The following is a 13670-nucleotide window of genomic DNA, read 5'->3' as shown; positions in this document are numbered from 1 at the left end:
CCAAATCGATTCATGTTACAAAGCCTGAACTCAAGGGCCACCCCCACTATGAGGGCTTCTGGTACCTTTTTAGTGAGAAAAGCTTACTCTAACCTTGAATTATCACAGCGCTTAATCTGCCCTGTATGAAGGTACTTAACCTCTATCTCCCTTCGTTATGGACATAAGTCCCTTATCTCTTATCTACTAAATGGTAGACTCCTTGACTAAAGAATTCCTGTCTGATTCATGTGATTTTCTTTCTCCAAGGCACTGAGGATGTTTTTACAAAACACAAACCAAATTAATATTTGCTAAATTAATGTAAACATAAAGTGAAAAGAAAATAACAACTTACGGGTGAATAACAGTTTATATGGCCTGAATTCATGTTCTTTTATGTATTTACCTTCCCTGAAAGAACCTAGTGTTCTTCCTGTTGAGTTGCAAAGAAGGAGGACTCCTGGTTCTGAGTCCCAGATCCTCACCCACACCTCGGCCTCAGGTCCAGCGGTGTGCTATACTGGCTCACAAAAGCCAGTTCTGTGCACCACTTCGTTGTGTTCAGTGACATCGTGTTAGTAAGTTGAAATTGGACATGGGAGGAGTATTTGCATCACAAAAACCAACAAATGCTACCAATTTGTATTCCACCACCACCCCTGCCCCCACGCCAGAGAGCCAGCTTACCAGGATACCATTGCCCAGATCCCAAATTCTGCCTTATCATAATGCTATGGAAACTTTTGATGCCCAACATCAGAGCCTCATGTGACATAGACTCTGACCCAGCTGTGCCTTCTAGTTTCTTGCTGTGCCCCTCATGCATCTGGTTGGAAGTTGGGAGCCTAATGGAACTCTGGAGTCAGACTGGGATGAGGAATTTGTTGGTTACACTGCCAAGTTTCCTGCTGTTGTACCTTACCTTTCTGTTCTGAGCATGCCCTCAGATAGAAACCATAACCATTGCTTCCTTTCTTCATCTCCACAATTCGGGGCTGGTGGGGTAACAGTTTCAAACTGGCTGTTTCTCTTTTGAATTGTAACTTCTGCTCAAGGTGACACTTGTCAGTTTCTTTGTCCACCAGCAGGAACATGACACGGCTTCCTGACTTCTTCACCTGTAACAACACACACAGATGAGGAACAACATCAACCCCCGAGAACAATGCTGGAGGATAAGAAAGTTTCTGTTTGAAGGCACACAGTCTCTAGGTTCAACAAAAGATAGGGGATGGAAGGCCTGAGTTTAAGCTGTTACACTGTGTCCTACCAGCTAACTGATACGCATCTATCTCCACTTCTAGAGTTGTTTTCCCTTATTTAAGTATAACCCACCCACATAGGTACTAACTGAGCCCAAGTAGGAGCTGGAATTCAGAAAACCCATAAAGGTACCTAGATAAAAGCTAGAACAGGAGTTTGGAAAAGAAAAGAAAGTAGGAGTCCACGTCAAAAAAATCATTCTACAAAGAGAAGAGAAGGTTGGTCAATTTTTAAGGTTCCATATGACCTCAAAGGAAAATCTCAGTTATATCCCACTTCCTATTAAAGCATTTCAGTATTATCGGCTCAACAGTGAATTTATTGTAAATTCAGAGGGCACAGTGACACACGCCCATAATCCCAGCACTTTGGGAGGCCAAGGCGGGCAGATCACTTGAGCTCGGGAGTTCAAGACCAGCCTGGCCAATATAGTGAGACCCTGTCTCTAAAAAATATATATATATATACAAAAATTAGCCAGGCGCGGTGGTGCACACCTGTAGTCCCAGCTACTCAGGAAGCTGAGGTGGAAGAATCATCTGAGCCCAGGAGGCCGAGACTACAATGAGCTAAGATGGTGCCACTACACTCCAGCCTGGGTAACACAGTGAGACCCTGTCTCAATCAGACAGTTCAGAGGGGGCTCCCAATCCGATACAAACAAGATCCGAAAGGTAAAGTTAATAGTTTTGTAGACCTTATGTGAAATTAGGGAAGGCTTTATTCCAAAACCTGTATTAACACTGCTTATACAACTAGTGAGAGTCTGTTAACCCTTAATGTGAAGGGGCAACTCAGCTGGATATTTTTTCCATCATAAACTCATGCTGTCCCCTACCACCCCTGTCTTCCTGTCACCTCCAATGAGAATAGAGTGGAAGACAGGGTAAGAAAAGTACCCTTTGGGGCATACCTTTTCAACCACTTCCTCGTGGCTGGCATCCTCTACATTCTCTCCATTCACTTCAATCAAGTGATCATCAGCCAGAACTCCAGCTTTCATAGCCACACCTTGCGGTGTAATATCAGTCATGTATACCCCCTTTTTACCTGGAAGAGAGTAGGGGTGAACTCCGTGTGGAGATAAAAGTGACTCCCTCTTGGATGGTAATCTGCGATGTTGACTTCTGATTAGCCCCAGTCCTGTGAATGCCTCCTGATTCCTAGTTCATTTACTGTCCCTAGTGTAAGAACATGTCAACCTTAATGTTACCACACAAATTACAGGCCATGATGCATATAGCATTCTTGGCTATTGCAGAGGGCTGCCTTTGAATGCCTTGCTGGAGCACATATACCCTTTCCCTATGGCATATCAGCCTTGGGTCTGGGGAGTAACACTGCAGAGATCTACATGTTTTGTGGCTGTCCAAGCCCATCCTTCTGTTCATAAGTTCCCATGATAAATTCCAATATACCTACAAACTGGATTTGCCTGCCTTGTTCTTTGGTTTCTGAGCTCCTTCAGCATTCGAGGACTGGTTTGCATACACCACCCTTTCATAGAACACTCCATTGCACACACACACACACAAAAACCAGAAATCCAATGGTAAAGACTTTTCTCCCAATAATGTGAAACTAGAACTTCCAATTTTAGAGCTAACTCAAACAGCCTTTGGCTTCTGATCTAAAATCACAGTTATAGCTCCTGGCACAGAACTTGACACAGCCTTTACTCAGTGGATATTTGTTGATTTGAATAGAATTTCTGAGGTCAGCTAAATGCAAAGATGGAATCTTGGGTGGCCTTGGCCCCTTGTACCAGAAAGCGCTAAACCATACCCACACTGCATTATTGTGTCTATATGCCCTTTTTTTGCATTTGTAGAATCAGAAAGCATCTTTCCCATTCCCTCCTTTTTAGTTTGTACTATTATATTAGCCATCGTATTCTGATGGAGTCATCTCACCAATGTAGGCTAACAAGGACAGGCACAGGAGCGAGGGAAGAACATGAATGCATTTAGTGGTGATGGTGAGATTTAGCTGCTACTTACAGAAATGCTGTCAATTCTTCAAAGATATTAATAGAGCAGTTCCCCCTTAACCATGGGGGATTCATTCCACGACCCCCAGTGGAAGACTGAAACTTTAGATAGTATTCCGAACCCTGTATGTTTTTTTTTCCTATGCTTACGTACCTATGATAGAGTTTAATTTATAAATTAGGCACAGTAAGAGATTAGCAATAACTGAGCTAATCTTAGCAACCTCAGCATACAATATTTTTTCTTATTAAATTGAGAGCTTTTCACTTAATAGAAGAAGCACTTTACAGCCTTTTTTAATTATTATTATTTTTTTAACAGATGGGGTCTCGCTCTGTCACCTAGTCTGGAGTCCAGGGGCACAATCTTGGCTCACTGCAACCTCTGCTTCCCTGGTTCAAGCGATTCTCCTGCCTCGGTCTCTCAAGTAGCTGGGACTACAGGTGTCTGCCACTGCACCTGGCTAATTTTTGTATTTTTAGTAGAGATGGGGTTTTGCTATGTTGGCCAGGCTAGTATCGAACTCCTGACTCCTGACCTCAGGTGATCCGTCCACCTCGGACTCTCAAAGTGCTAGTATTACAGCCATGAGCCACTATGCCTGGCCACATTACAGCTTCTCTTTGTCATATCTGAACTGCCAGCATCACAACTGTTGCATTTTGGGCTTTTTTTTTTTTTTTTTTTTTTGAGACAGACTCTCGCTTTGTCACCCAGGCTGGAGTGCAATGGCGCAGTCTTGGCTCATTGCAAGCTCCGCCTCCCGGGTTCACGCCATTCTCCTGCCTCAGCCTCCAAGTAGCCGGGACTACAGGCGCCCGCCACCATGCCCAGCTAACTTTTTGTGTTTTTAGTAGAGACAGGGTTTCACCGTGTTAGCCAGGATGGTCTCCGTCTCCTGATCTCGTGATCTGCCCGCCTCGGCCTCCCAACGTGCTGGGATTACAGGCGTGAGCCACCACGCCCGGCCTGGGCTATTATTTTTTATTGATACATAACATTTGTACATATTTGTAGGGTGTGTGTCATATTTTGATACCAAGAGCATATATGAACAAATCGTGGTATAATATTTAGGACATCCATCCTTGAACATTTATCATTTCTTTGTGTTGAGAATATTTCAAATCTTCTTACAACTATTTTGAAATGTGCAATACATTGTTCTTAACTATAGTCACCCCACTTTGCTATCAAACATTAGAACTTATTCTCTCTTTGTGTTTGTACCCATTAACCTAGCTTTCTTCATCCCTGCCCTACCCCACATACACTCTTCCCAGCCTCTGGTATCTCTCATTCTACTCTCTACCTCCGTGAGATTCACCTTTTTTAGCTCCCACATATGAGAACATGTGATATTTTTCTTTCTGTGCTGGGCCATTATTAAGCAAAATAAGGATTATTTGAACACAATACTTTAATACTGCAACAGTTGACCTGATAACTGAGTAGTAAGTAGTAAGACTAACAGGCAAGTAAGCACATACCACACAGAGATGCTAGACAAACAGAGGATTCATGTCCAAGACGGGGCAGGACAGCACAAGATTTCATTACCCTACTCATAATGGTTCACAATGCAAACATTATGTATGGAATTCTACATTTAATATTTTCAGACCACAGTTGCCTGCAGGTAAGGTAACTGAAACGATGGAAAGCAAAACAGGATAAGGGGGGACTCCTGTATTTCAACCTAGGCAAGGGATCGCTTGCTAATGACTACCTAAATCACTTGTAAGGAATGACAGTAACTTAAATTCTGCTTCCCTAAACATTCAGCATTTCTTCTGCCACCTTGTTATATATTTGTCATGAAGAAACCATTTTCCTCATAAAGCTAACCTAAACTGTTCACCATGTGCGTTAGCACACGAGCCAGATGAGTAGAATCTGAATTATGATTTTCTCTTTTTTTTTTTTACCACTTTACTGATAATAGGCTTCGAAGATGTGCCAAGCTTCCTTTGACTACCCACACCACTGTGTTTAATAGCTGACCAACCTGAGAAATACCCCTTATCGCGAGTTTCCATCTCTTGGTACAGGTTAAATAAGCCTCATAAACTATTGTGAATTTACCACTGGTCTGCTGCTGTACCACTTGCCAAATCATGACCTACCACCAGTGCTTCTCCAGCCCCAGAAAGAATATGGGCAGAGGCAACGTTCAAGAAGGAACCGACTAGCTAACACAGCCCCTCTGGTTCCAACCAATACCCCAGAGCCATGGTCAACTGAACACAGGTTAGTCTGCACCTCTGAAATTCTAGAAACAGAACTTCTAGTGCTTCCTGATGGTCAGGGTTTCTCAAATCACTCTATACCGCTTAGAGCTCAAAGATGCACCTCAGAACAGGTGGGGCTGAGCCACAGCTGAGGATACTATCAAAATGTTACAGGACGGTGGAGATTTTTGCAGTATTCTCAGCAAAGGTAACAGTGCCTGGCACATCAGTAGGTGCTCAAGAATTTGTTGAATAAATGAATGACTATCTGGGCACCCAGATTAAAAAAAGACACCAATCTTACTCAAAAGTAGCTATTATGAAAAATCTCATTTTTCTTGCCTCTTATTCCTCATTCTCCCCTTCATTTTCACCCTAAGAGGGCTAGAAGCATCAACCCTCTGACCCCCTGACCTCAGAGTCTTCAAGTGTCAGCCTGACAAACACTCAGGGACAGGAGTGCCCAGTGCCCCCCCCCCCCACCCCCACTGCTGTCCAGTGTCCCTCCCCGATTGCACAACTGTGCAAGGCAAGGGAAAGGGCAGGGAGGAAGGGAGGGAGAGAGGGAGGGAGGGAGGAAAGCTGTTGCAAACTGTCTAAAGCAACTGAGAAGTAAAAGAAGAAAAGTCATTAACCAATAGCATCTTTGTTCTGGAAGCCTGTTGTCTGTGCCCTGCCCCTGCCTCCCCCCACTCCCCCCAAAAATTCTCACCTTGGACAGTTTTCAGAGAGAAGCCATAGCTGCCTCCCTGCTTCACGAGGTAGCAGAGCCGGGGCTGGGTCCAAGTTTGCACGCCTCCATTCATCACAGGGGAAAGTGTATTGTCACTCAAACCTTGCTCCTTCTGACTTTGACCCAACTCTTTCAAGTCCACCTGTGTTTTCATTGCTTTCTCATAGGAATCCCCATCCAGAACTAGTAAAGTCACTGAATTCCCACTCTTTCTGACCAGATCCACAACCTAGGAGGGAAGAAGAAAAAAAAACTTTAATAACCCTCTATCAACTGCCAGAGGGAAATGCTGACCATCTGGCTCAATATCTGGCCCTGGAGATCCTGCTAGTTGACCCCTGACACCCAAGTAGAAGCAGGTAGTTCCTCAGCCACCTCCATCCCTGCCCTCCTGAGATCCAGGTGCAGATTAGGCTGAGCTTCTGGCACTGCTGGAATATAGAGTGTGGTCCAACCCCAGCCCAGAGGCTTCTTACAAGGACTGCCCCTTTCTAGAGAGGAGCGCTGCCCTAGATTGCAACCGTTCCTCCTGAGTGCATGGCGACAGCACAGTGTAAGGAAAAGAGCATGCTTTTGGAGTCAGGCAGAATAGGGTAAGGCCAGACTCTCCCATATATCCTCTGCATGAACATGTTAGCAAGCTAAGTTGTCTGTACTTAGCTACCTAATCTGTGAGATTGTAACATATACCTCACAAGGTCATAGGGAGGACTTAACAAGATAATGAATATAAAATTGCCTAGCACCATTTTTGGTATGTAGTGAACATGCAATTCATGTTAGACCTGATGCTATTCAAATCCAAGAGTAATGTGTGCAGTTCTTGGTTCCTCATAGGAGACTTGATTGGCCAACATAAGGTACAGCAATAAAGGTGTCCTGCCTTGCCAGTGGCAGCCAGAAAAGAACCAAACTCTACTGACCCCCAAAATTATAATCAGCAGAGAAGATGTTGGGGCTGAAGAGATCCTGGAAGAGGAGCCCCAAATGTCTCATTCACCTGCGTATGTTCTTCTTTGTCCACAAAGACACCATTGATCCTAAGAACTCGGTCTCCATCCTGAAGGCCAGCCTTCTCTGCTGGGCTACCCTTCTCAACCACCCGGACCAGGTGGCCCTCGGTGTCCTTCTCAATTCGCAGGAAGAAGCCATAGTTTTGCCCTTCTTGCTTGGACAGTTTACATTCTCGGGGGTTGAAGGTGGAGGTCATTTCTGTGATGAAAAAAAAAAATTTATAAATCCATGGAAAAGAGAAACTAATTGGAGTGAGGACCCCATCCTCCATCTCCTATAATTCTATTTTCCAATCACCAAATCTAGACTGCTTGGGTACACGCTGGGGGCACAGGAGGACACCTTCCAGAACTTGCTAATGATTTCCAAATCTGTTTCCCCAAGGACAACCTTTTCACTAGAGTTTCAGACCCACATATTTTACTGGGTACTGGACACAGATGCTGCCATTTCAGTATCTCCAACCAAACTCCTCTTTGTCCTCTGACCTAAAGAAATTAAGTCCAAATACATGAACCCAAAACTTTATGACAAGCCCACTCTCATTCAAACATTTGAAGAGCTTTTCAAGTTCAAGGAATCAGGGCTAAATCTGTAGACAAGACGGACCCATACCTTGCCTCTCCTATTGGGGAACATAGTTACATTCCCATAACCACACGTGGTGAGTGTCATGCTCAGGAAGAATGCAGTGATAAGGGGGAAAATAACAAAGGGTCTTGGGAATAGGGAGCGGGATGGGAAGAATTAAGAAACCTTCCTGAAGGAATGACACTTCCAAGAACTGAAGGATTAGTAGAAGCTTGGTGAGGTAGGACAGGACAAGGAAGAACTTAAACCATTAAAAAAGGCAGGCGCAGTAGTTCACTCCTATAATCCCAGCACTTTGGGAGGCCAAGGCGGGCAGATCACAAGGTCAGGAGTTTGAGACCAGCCTGGCCAATATGGTGAAACCCCATCTCTACTAAAAATACAAAAATTAGCTGGGCATGGTGGCAGGCACCTGTAGTCCCAGCTACTCGGGAGGCTGATGCAGGAGAATCACTTTAACCCGGGAGGTGGAGATTGCAGTGAGCCAAGATCATGCTGCTGCATTCCAGCCTGGGCAACAGACTGAGACTCTGTTTCAAAAAAAAAAAAAAGAGACACCAGGCCTTAGAGATTGTCCAATATGTTGGAGATGCACTAGAAAAGACTGTTCCGGCCCCTGAAGTCTCTAGCCAGAGCACAGCAGAGATGCCCCATAGAAAAGGGATTCCTGTGGCTAGGTCGGGGCTTTCCCTCCCAAATGCTTTGTCACCCAGGCTGGAGTGCAGTGGCGCAATCGCCGCTCACTGCAGCCTCAAACTCCGGGGCTTAGGCGATCCTCCCACCTCAGCCTCCTGAATAGCTGGAGCTAAAGGCGCATGCCACTATGCCCTGCTAACTAATTTTTTTTAGAGACAGTGTCTCCCTTTTGTGCCCAGGCTGGTCTCAAACTCCTGGGCTCAAGTGATCGTCATGCTTCAGGCTCCCAAAGTGCTGGAATTACAGACATAAGCCACCATGCCTGGTCTGAAGCAGCTTCTATTTCCATTCATCCTGCCCCTCCTGTTGCCTCATTGCAGGGGCAAGGTCCTGAGCCATAGGAGGAAGACAGGACAAGTGTAAAACCACAGCTGGGGTTCCAACACCCAGTTATTATTAAGGGAAAGACTTCTGCCAGTGCCGCTGACACCTGCTGGCTGAAAGCTTTTTCTTTTATAGGAGAATAAGAACAGGGGCCAGAACAGCAACAGGCTGATACAGAAGGCAGAAGGCTCACGAGAGAGCCCTGGAGTCTGCTCTTCACACCACCTGCAGAGCAAGCCCTCAAGTTCCTCTCATCACAGTTCCCTACCTACAAATCAGAATAAACCACCTATCTCTTCCCTCCTGGAGGGACAAGAACAGATGACCATACAGGATATGGGGGAGGGTGGAGAATAGGCGACAAAGTACTCCATGCACCCTAGAAGCCATGCTGTGATGATTCAAGATAGCCATGCCTGACCATGCCCATGGAGACGTACGTACAAATCGGACAGAAAGGCCTCAACTGCCCGATACCAGGCCTCTCACACGGTCTCCGCAAAGTCGGAAGCCCATGCTGCCAGTGGCACAAGTGACTAAGCAGCCATGAAAGAAATAAACAAACAAACTCCCCATCGAGCATCAAGGCAAGAAAACAGCGAAGCCACACTCACCAGTGGTCAACACCAGCACCTTGGGAGAGCTAGGCAGCTCTGCCTTATCAAAAGCCATAACCAGCTGCCAGGAAAACACCACTCTGGGATGAAAGGAGAAAATATGACATCACCAGAGTTGAGTCACATCCAGGCCCATTCCAGCTCCCTCACCTTTCACTCCTCTTTCTGCTGATCCCAACCTGCGAGCATCAGTTCAGTTTCAGCTTGAGTTCACATCTACGTCCAAGCTCACCTGTAGATCCCTACGCCTTTCCATTTCATAGGGCCAAAAGACCTCAAAAGAAAAAGAATCAGAAAAGAAAGACGAGGTCTCAATGTCCTTTACGGGGAGGACCAGACAATAATTACATAAATGAATAAGATCATTTCAGATAATGACACTTGCTGTGAAGAAAATAGAATGTCAAGCAAAACATGCGAAGCCCTCTTAAACTTGGGGGTAATTATTGGAGAACCTCATTCAAATCCTACACAATTTAAAATATGTCCTTACAATCAGAATAAGGCCAACAGATACTATGTTTTCATCAAGAGATGAGGCTGTTTGTGATCAGCATGTGAATGCTTATTTCTAAGGCACTCACACCCAAGATTCAGCAGTCTCACGCTCTGCAGCGCCAACCACAAACTCTTAATCTCTTTGTTTGTAGGCCAAGGATAGAAAGTGAAACCTCCTCACTAGGAGAACCAGCCCTGTGTTTGGAGAGAGGGGAAGAGACAAAGGTTTTCCTGTGTCTCACTGGAGACCTGTGAGCCTGACACACAAGGAAACACAAATCACTGTTTCTTGGCAGAATCTCAAGTTGACATTTTTGTTTGGAGTTTTCAAGCAGCCAGATGGTGATCGCTCAGATCTGCACCTATGGCTTTGAAGCCTTAAGCATTCAGGGTCAGTTCCTTTTTTGGCTGTTTGAAGCCAGAAAATTAAACCCACTTTATACCAATAGTGAAATGCTACCATGCTGGTGGGCAAACAGCTACTGCTGCAAGCCCCCGACTGCCTCCTGCCACTATGTACTCCCCACCATACAGCCATTAATGGATTAACGTTGTTAATCCATTATGTCATTACGTTAATCCAGCGTTAATCCATAACGCTGTCCATCCATCTGCATGTACCCAGGCCAGACTGATTAAATATTTACACCCCCAGCTGCACCAATGGGGAAAGCAGACCCAAACCTCAAAAGTCTGGTCTTACATGGGACCCTAAAACTATTTGTTTCCTTTGCCATCTTGCAGAAAGATGATTCATCTAGGAGCCAGGAGAGCTGGGCTCTGGTCCACCTCCAGGACTGGTTCTGTCTAGTCCACATCCTGGTGTTACTCTGGCCCCTAATTCAGAGCTAGGGTATGTCTCTTTCGCAAGACTCTGTCATTGCTCCATGATAAGGATGCCTGGGACTCTGGAACACAGGGCCTAATTAGGAAGGATCTTTGTATTTAAGGATACTCTTTCCTACTTCTTCAACCCCACCTCATCTTCTGCCTCCTGAGAAAATCTGGAGATCAGACCCCTCTGGTGGATAGACACAGAAGAAGTGAAGGCCTATGGATTTCTAGACTATCATTAGTAGCAATCATCTGAAGCTGGAGTCCATTAAATCCAGCAGGTTTTGTTCCCCAGTTCAAACAGCCAAAGTACATGGTGGTACACACCTTTAGTCCCAGCTACTCAGGAGGCTTAGGTGGGAGGATGGCTTGAACCTGGAGGCAGAGGTTGCTGTGAGCCGAGATCACACCACTGCACTCCACTCCAGCCTGGGCAACAGAATGAGACCCTGTCTCAAAAATAAAAAATAAAAAAAAAAAAAAAAAAAAAAAAAAAAAAAACTGGAGATGAAAGAAAGCTATAACCATTCCTGAGCTCTGGGGGAAAAATCAATAGTTGACAACAAAGTTGTTTATCTGTGGGAACGAGAATGAAGTGTTGGCTGGCAGACAGGAACCGCTCGGGGGTGAGAGCCAGTGAGATTTTTTTTTCCACCAATTTTATTGATGAAAAAGCTAATTATACCATTAACTTTGCTTTTTTCCAAAATGATTAGATTAATGCTGCCAGGGAAGAGAATAATGTGGCCACAGTCAAGAAGAAACATTAAATAGCTTTTAGAAGTTAGGAAGGTTTGGTAATGACCATGAAAAGGAGGGTGGTATGACCTCTGGATGTGGCAGAGTAGAAAGAACTAAAGCCACTGGTCTATTTTCCATAGGAAAGAAATAGCTGGTGGGACCTAGGTGACTTCTTCCAAGCCCAAGGCAGGCCAAGGACTCTCAGCCCCCAGACAGCCATCAACAGAATTGATACATGAGATCCTTAGCACCACCCTCACCAACTCCTCTGCACAGAAAGCTGGAAATCTGAGCTGGGAGCTATTCCTGAGCACTCTTCATGTAACTCCTATAAGCTTCCAGGTGTTATTTTGAAAAGGAATTCTAGACCGGGTGTGGTGGCTCACACCTGCAATCCCAGCACTTAAGGAGGCCAAGGTGGGTGGATCACCTGAGGTCAGGAGTTAGAGACCAGCCTGGCAAACATGGTGAAACCCCGTCTCTACTAAAAATACAAAAATTAGCCGGACATGGTGGTGCACACCTGTAATCCCAACTACTCGGGAGGCTGGGGCAGGGGAATCGCTTGAACCTGGGAGCCAGAGGTTGCAGTGAGCCGAAATTGTGCCCGTGCACTCCAGCCTGGGCGACAGAGTGAGACTCCATCTCAAAAAAAAAAAATAAATAAAAGGAGGGAAGAAAGAAAAGGAATTCTGTGCTGGGCACAGTGGCTCACACCTATAATTCTAGCACTTTGGGAGGCCAAGGCAAGCGGATCATGAGGTCAGGAGATCGAAACCATCCTGGTCAACATAGTGAAAACCTGTCTCTATTAAAATTAAAAAAAAAAAAAAATTAGCTGGGTGTGGTGGCGCATGAGGCAGGAGAATCACTTGAACATGGGAGGCGGAGCTTGCAGTGAGCTGAGATCGCGCCACTGCACTCTAGCCTGGTGATAGAGACTCCGTCTCAAGAAAAAAGAAAAAAAGAAAAGGAATTCTGGAGCTGCTAAAGACCAGAGAAAACATGGGCCATGGGGTAAATAAATTCTTCTTCTGAAGAAGGAAAATAAATGGCAACTCCTTGAGGAGTGAAGTCAGCAGAATAACAAGATCTTCCTTCATTTCCTCAGTCCTAGTTGTCCACCCATGCCCAAAGACTTCAGCTGTCTAATCTGAATAAGCAGAAAAATTTAGCTTCTGTAATCCCAGCACTTTGGGAGGCCGTGATGGGCAGATCACGAGGTCAGGAGATCGAGACCATCCTGGCTAACACGGTGAAACCCCGTCTCTACTAAAAAATGCAAAAAACTAGCCGGGCGAGGTGGTGGGTGCCTGTAGTCCCAGCTACTCAGGAGGCTGAGGTAGGAGAATGGCGTGAACCCAGGAGGCAGAGCTTGCAGTGAGCTGAGATCCGGCCACTGCACTCCAGCCTGGGCGACAGAGAGAGACTCTGTCTAAAAAAAAAAAAAAAAAATTTAGCTTAAATTGTGTAACTCTGTAGACTGTGTCAGGTGATGCTAGCAATAATAAATCATGTCATTTGAAAACTCTCTATGGCACATTATCTCATTTAATGCTCGCAATCACCTTACAAGTTTGATTCTCAATCCTAGCTGCCCCTCAGAATCACCTGTAGAGATTTAGAAAAATCGATGCTTAGGCCCCACCTCAGGTCTAATGCAGACCAAAAGACCTAAACCAGAGCAAAGGAACTAGAGCTTAAAAATCACCCTAGGCTGCCTCTGACTCCTCCTGTCTCCCCTCAGCCTCAGGATAACTCCCTCCCTCATGGGTCACAGAGGAATGTCGAGATTGAGTGAACTAATCACAGCCACCCTGGGCTCACCTTTATCCAACCTGAGAGGCCAAGGTGGCAGCCTGATTAGGAGAAGCTCTTGGTCACACCGTGCAGTCCTCGGGATCCTGTGTGCCCACAATCAGTGCCCCAGCCAGCAGGATAGGAGCATGTCGCAACCTGCAATCTGTTCCTTGTGCCTCCCTCCCCAAGTTCTAGTTCTGAGTTGGGTGAGCATAGAACCAAGCAGATAAAACAACCTTTCATAGTTCACATGGGCTCTTTATGCTATGAATTAAGTCTAGGGGATTGCTCCCCACCTCCCAAACCTCAACGTTAAAAGCTGAGGCCGTTCCTCATCCTCCTCCAACCCTATGGG

General features: G+C 45.5%; 2 protein-coding genes across 6 annotated transcripts in view; one reads left to right on the top strand and one right to left on the bottom strand.

Moving 5' to 3' along the window:
- Positions 1–7205, top strand: part of GPR89A (G protein-coupled receptor 89A) — a 76163-nt gene extending 68958 nt beyond the window's left edge. Inside the window, exons 13-14 of one of the 2 annotated variants that reach the window (XR_004058702.1) lie at positions 5288–5486; positions 7038–7205. Coding sequence is in view for 1 of the 2 variants with exons in the window: in XM_030935507.1 (XP_030791367.1) it covers positions 5288–5296 (9 nt within the window). In the remaining variant the exon portion in view is untranslated. Of the gene's footprint in view, positions 1–5287; positions 5893–7037 lie in introns of those variants that run through there. The other variant, XM_030935507.1, reaches the window with a different exon arrangement.
- PDZK1 (PDZ domain containing 1) overlaps positions 1–13670 on the bottom strand; it is a 35811-nt gene that overhangs the window by 9062 nt on the left and 13079 nt on the right. For 2 of the 4 annotated variants that reach the window (XM_010374458.2, XM_030935505.1), the window contains 4 exons: positions 7201–7412; positions 6180–6429; positions 2159–2295; positions 905–1100 (listed from right to left, as the gene is read on the bottom strand). In XM_010374458.2, coding sequence (XP_010372760.1) covers positions 905–1100; positions 2159–2295; positions 6180–6429; positions 7201–7410 — 793 coding nt within the window. In that variant the 5' untranslated portion in view covers positions 7411–7412. Of the gene's footprint in view, positions 1–904; positions 1101–2158; positions 2296–6179; positions 6430–7200; positions 7413–9439; positions 9459–13670 lie in introns of those variants that run through there. The other 2 variants (XM_030935504.1, XM_030935506.1) reach the window with 2 other exon arrangements.

The sequence above is a fragment of the Rhinopithecus roxellana genome, chromosome 8 (genome assembly GCF_007565055.1).
Source record: "Rhinopithecus roxellana isolate Shanxi Qingling chromosome 8, ASM756505v1, whole genome shotgun sequence".
Taxonomy (NCBI): Eukaryota; Metazoa; Chordata; class Mammalia; order Primates; family Cercopithecidae; genus Rhinopithecus; species Rhinopithecus roxellana.
The sequence above is the reverse complement of the archived record's forward strand: the minus strand, read 5'-3'. Positions and strand labels throughout refer to the sequence as shown.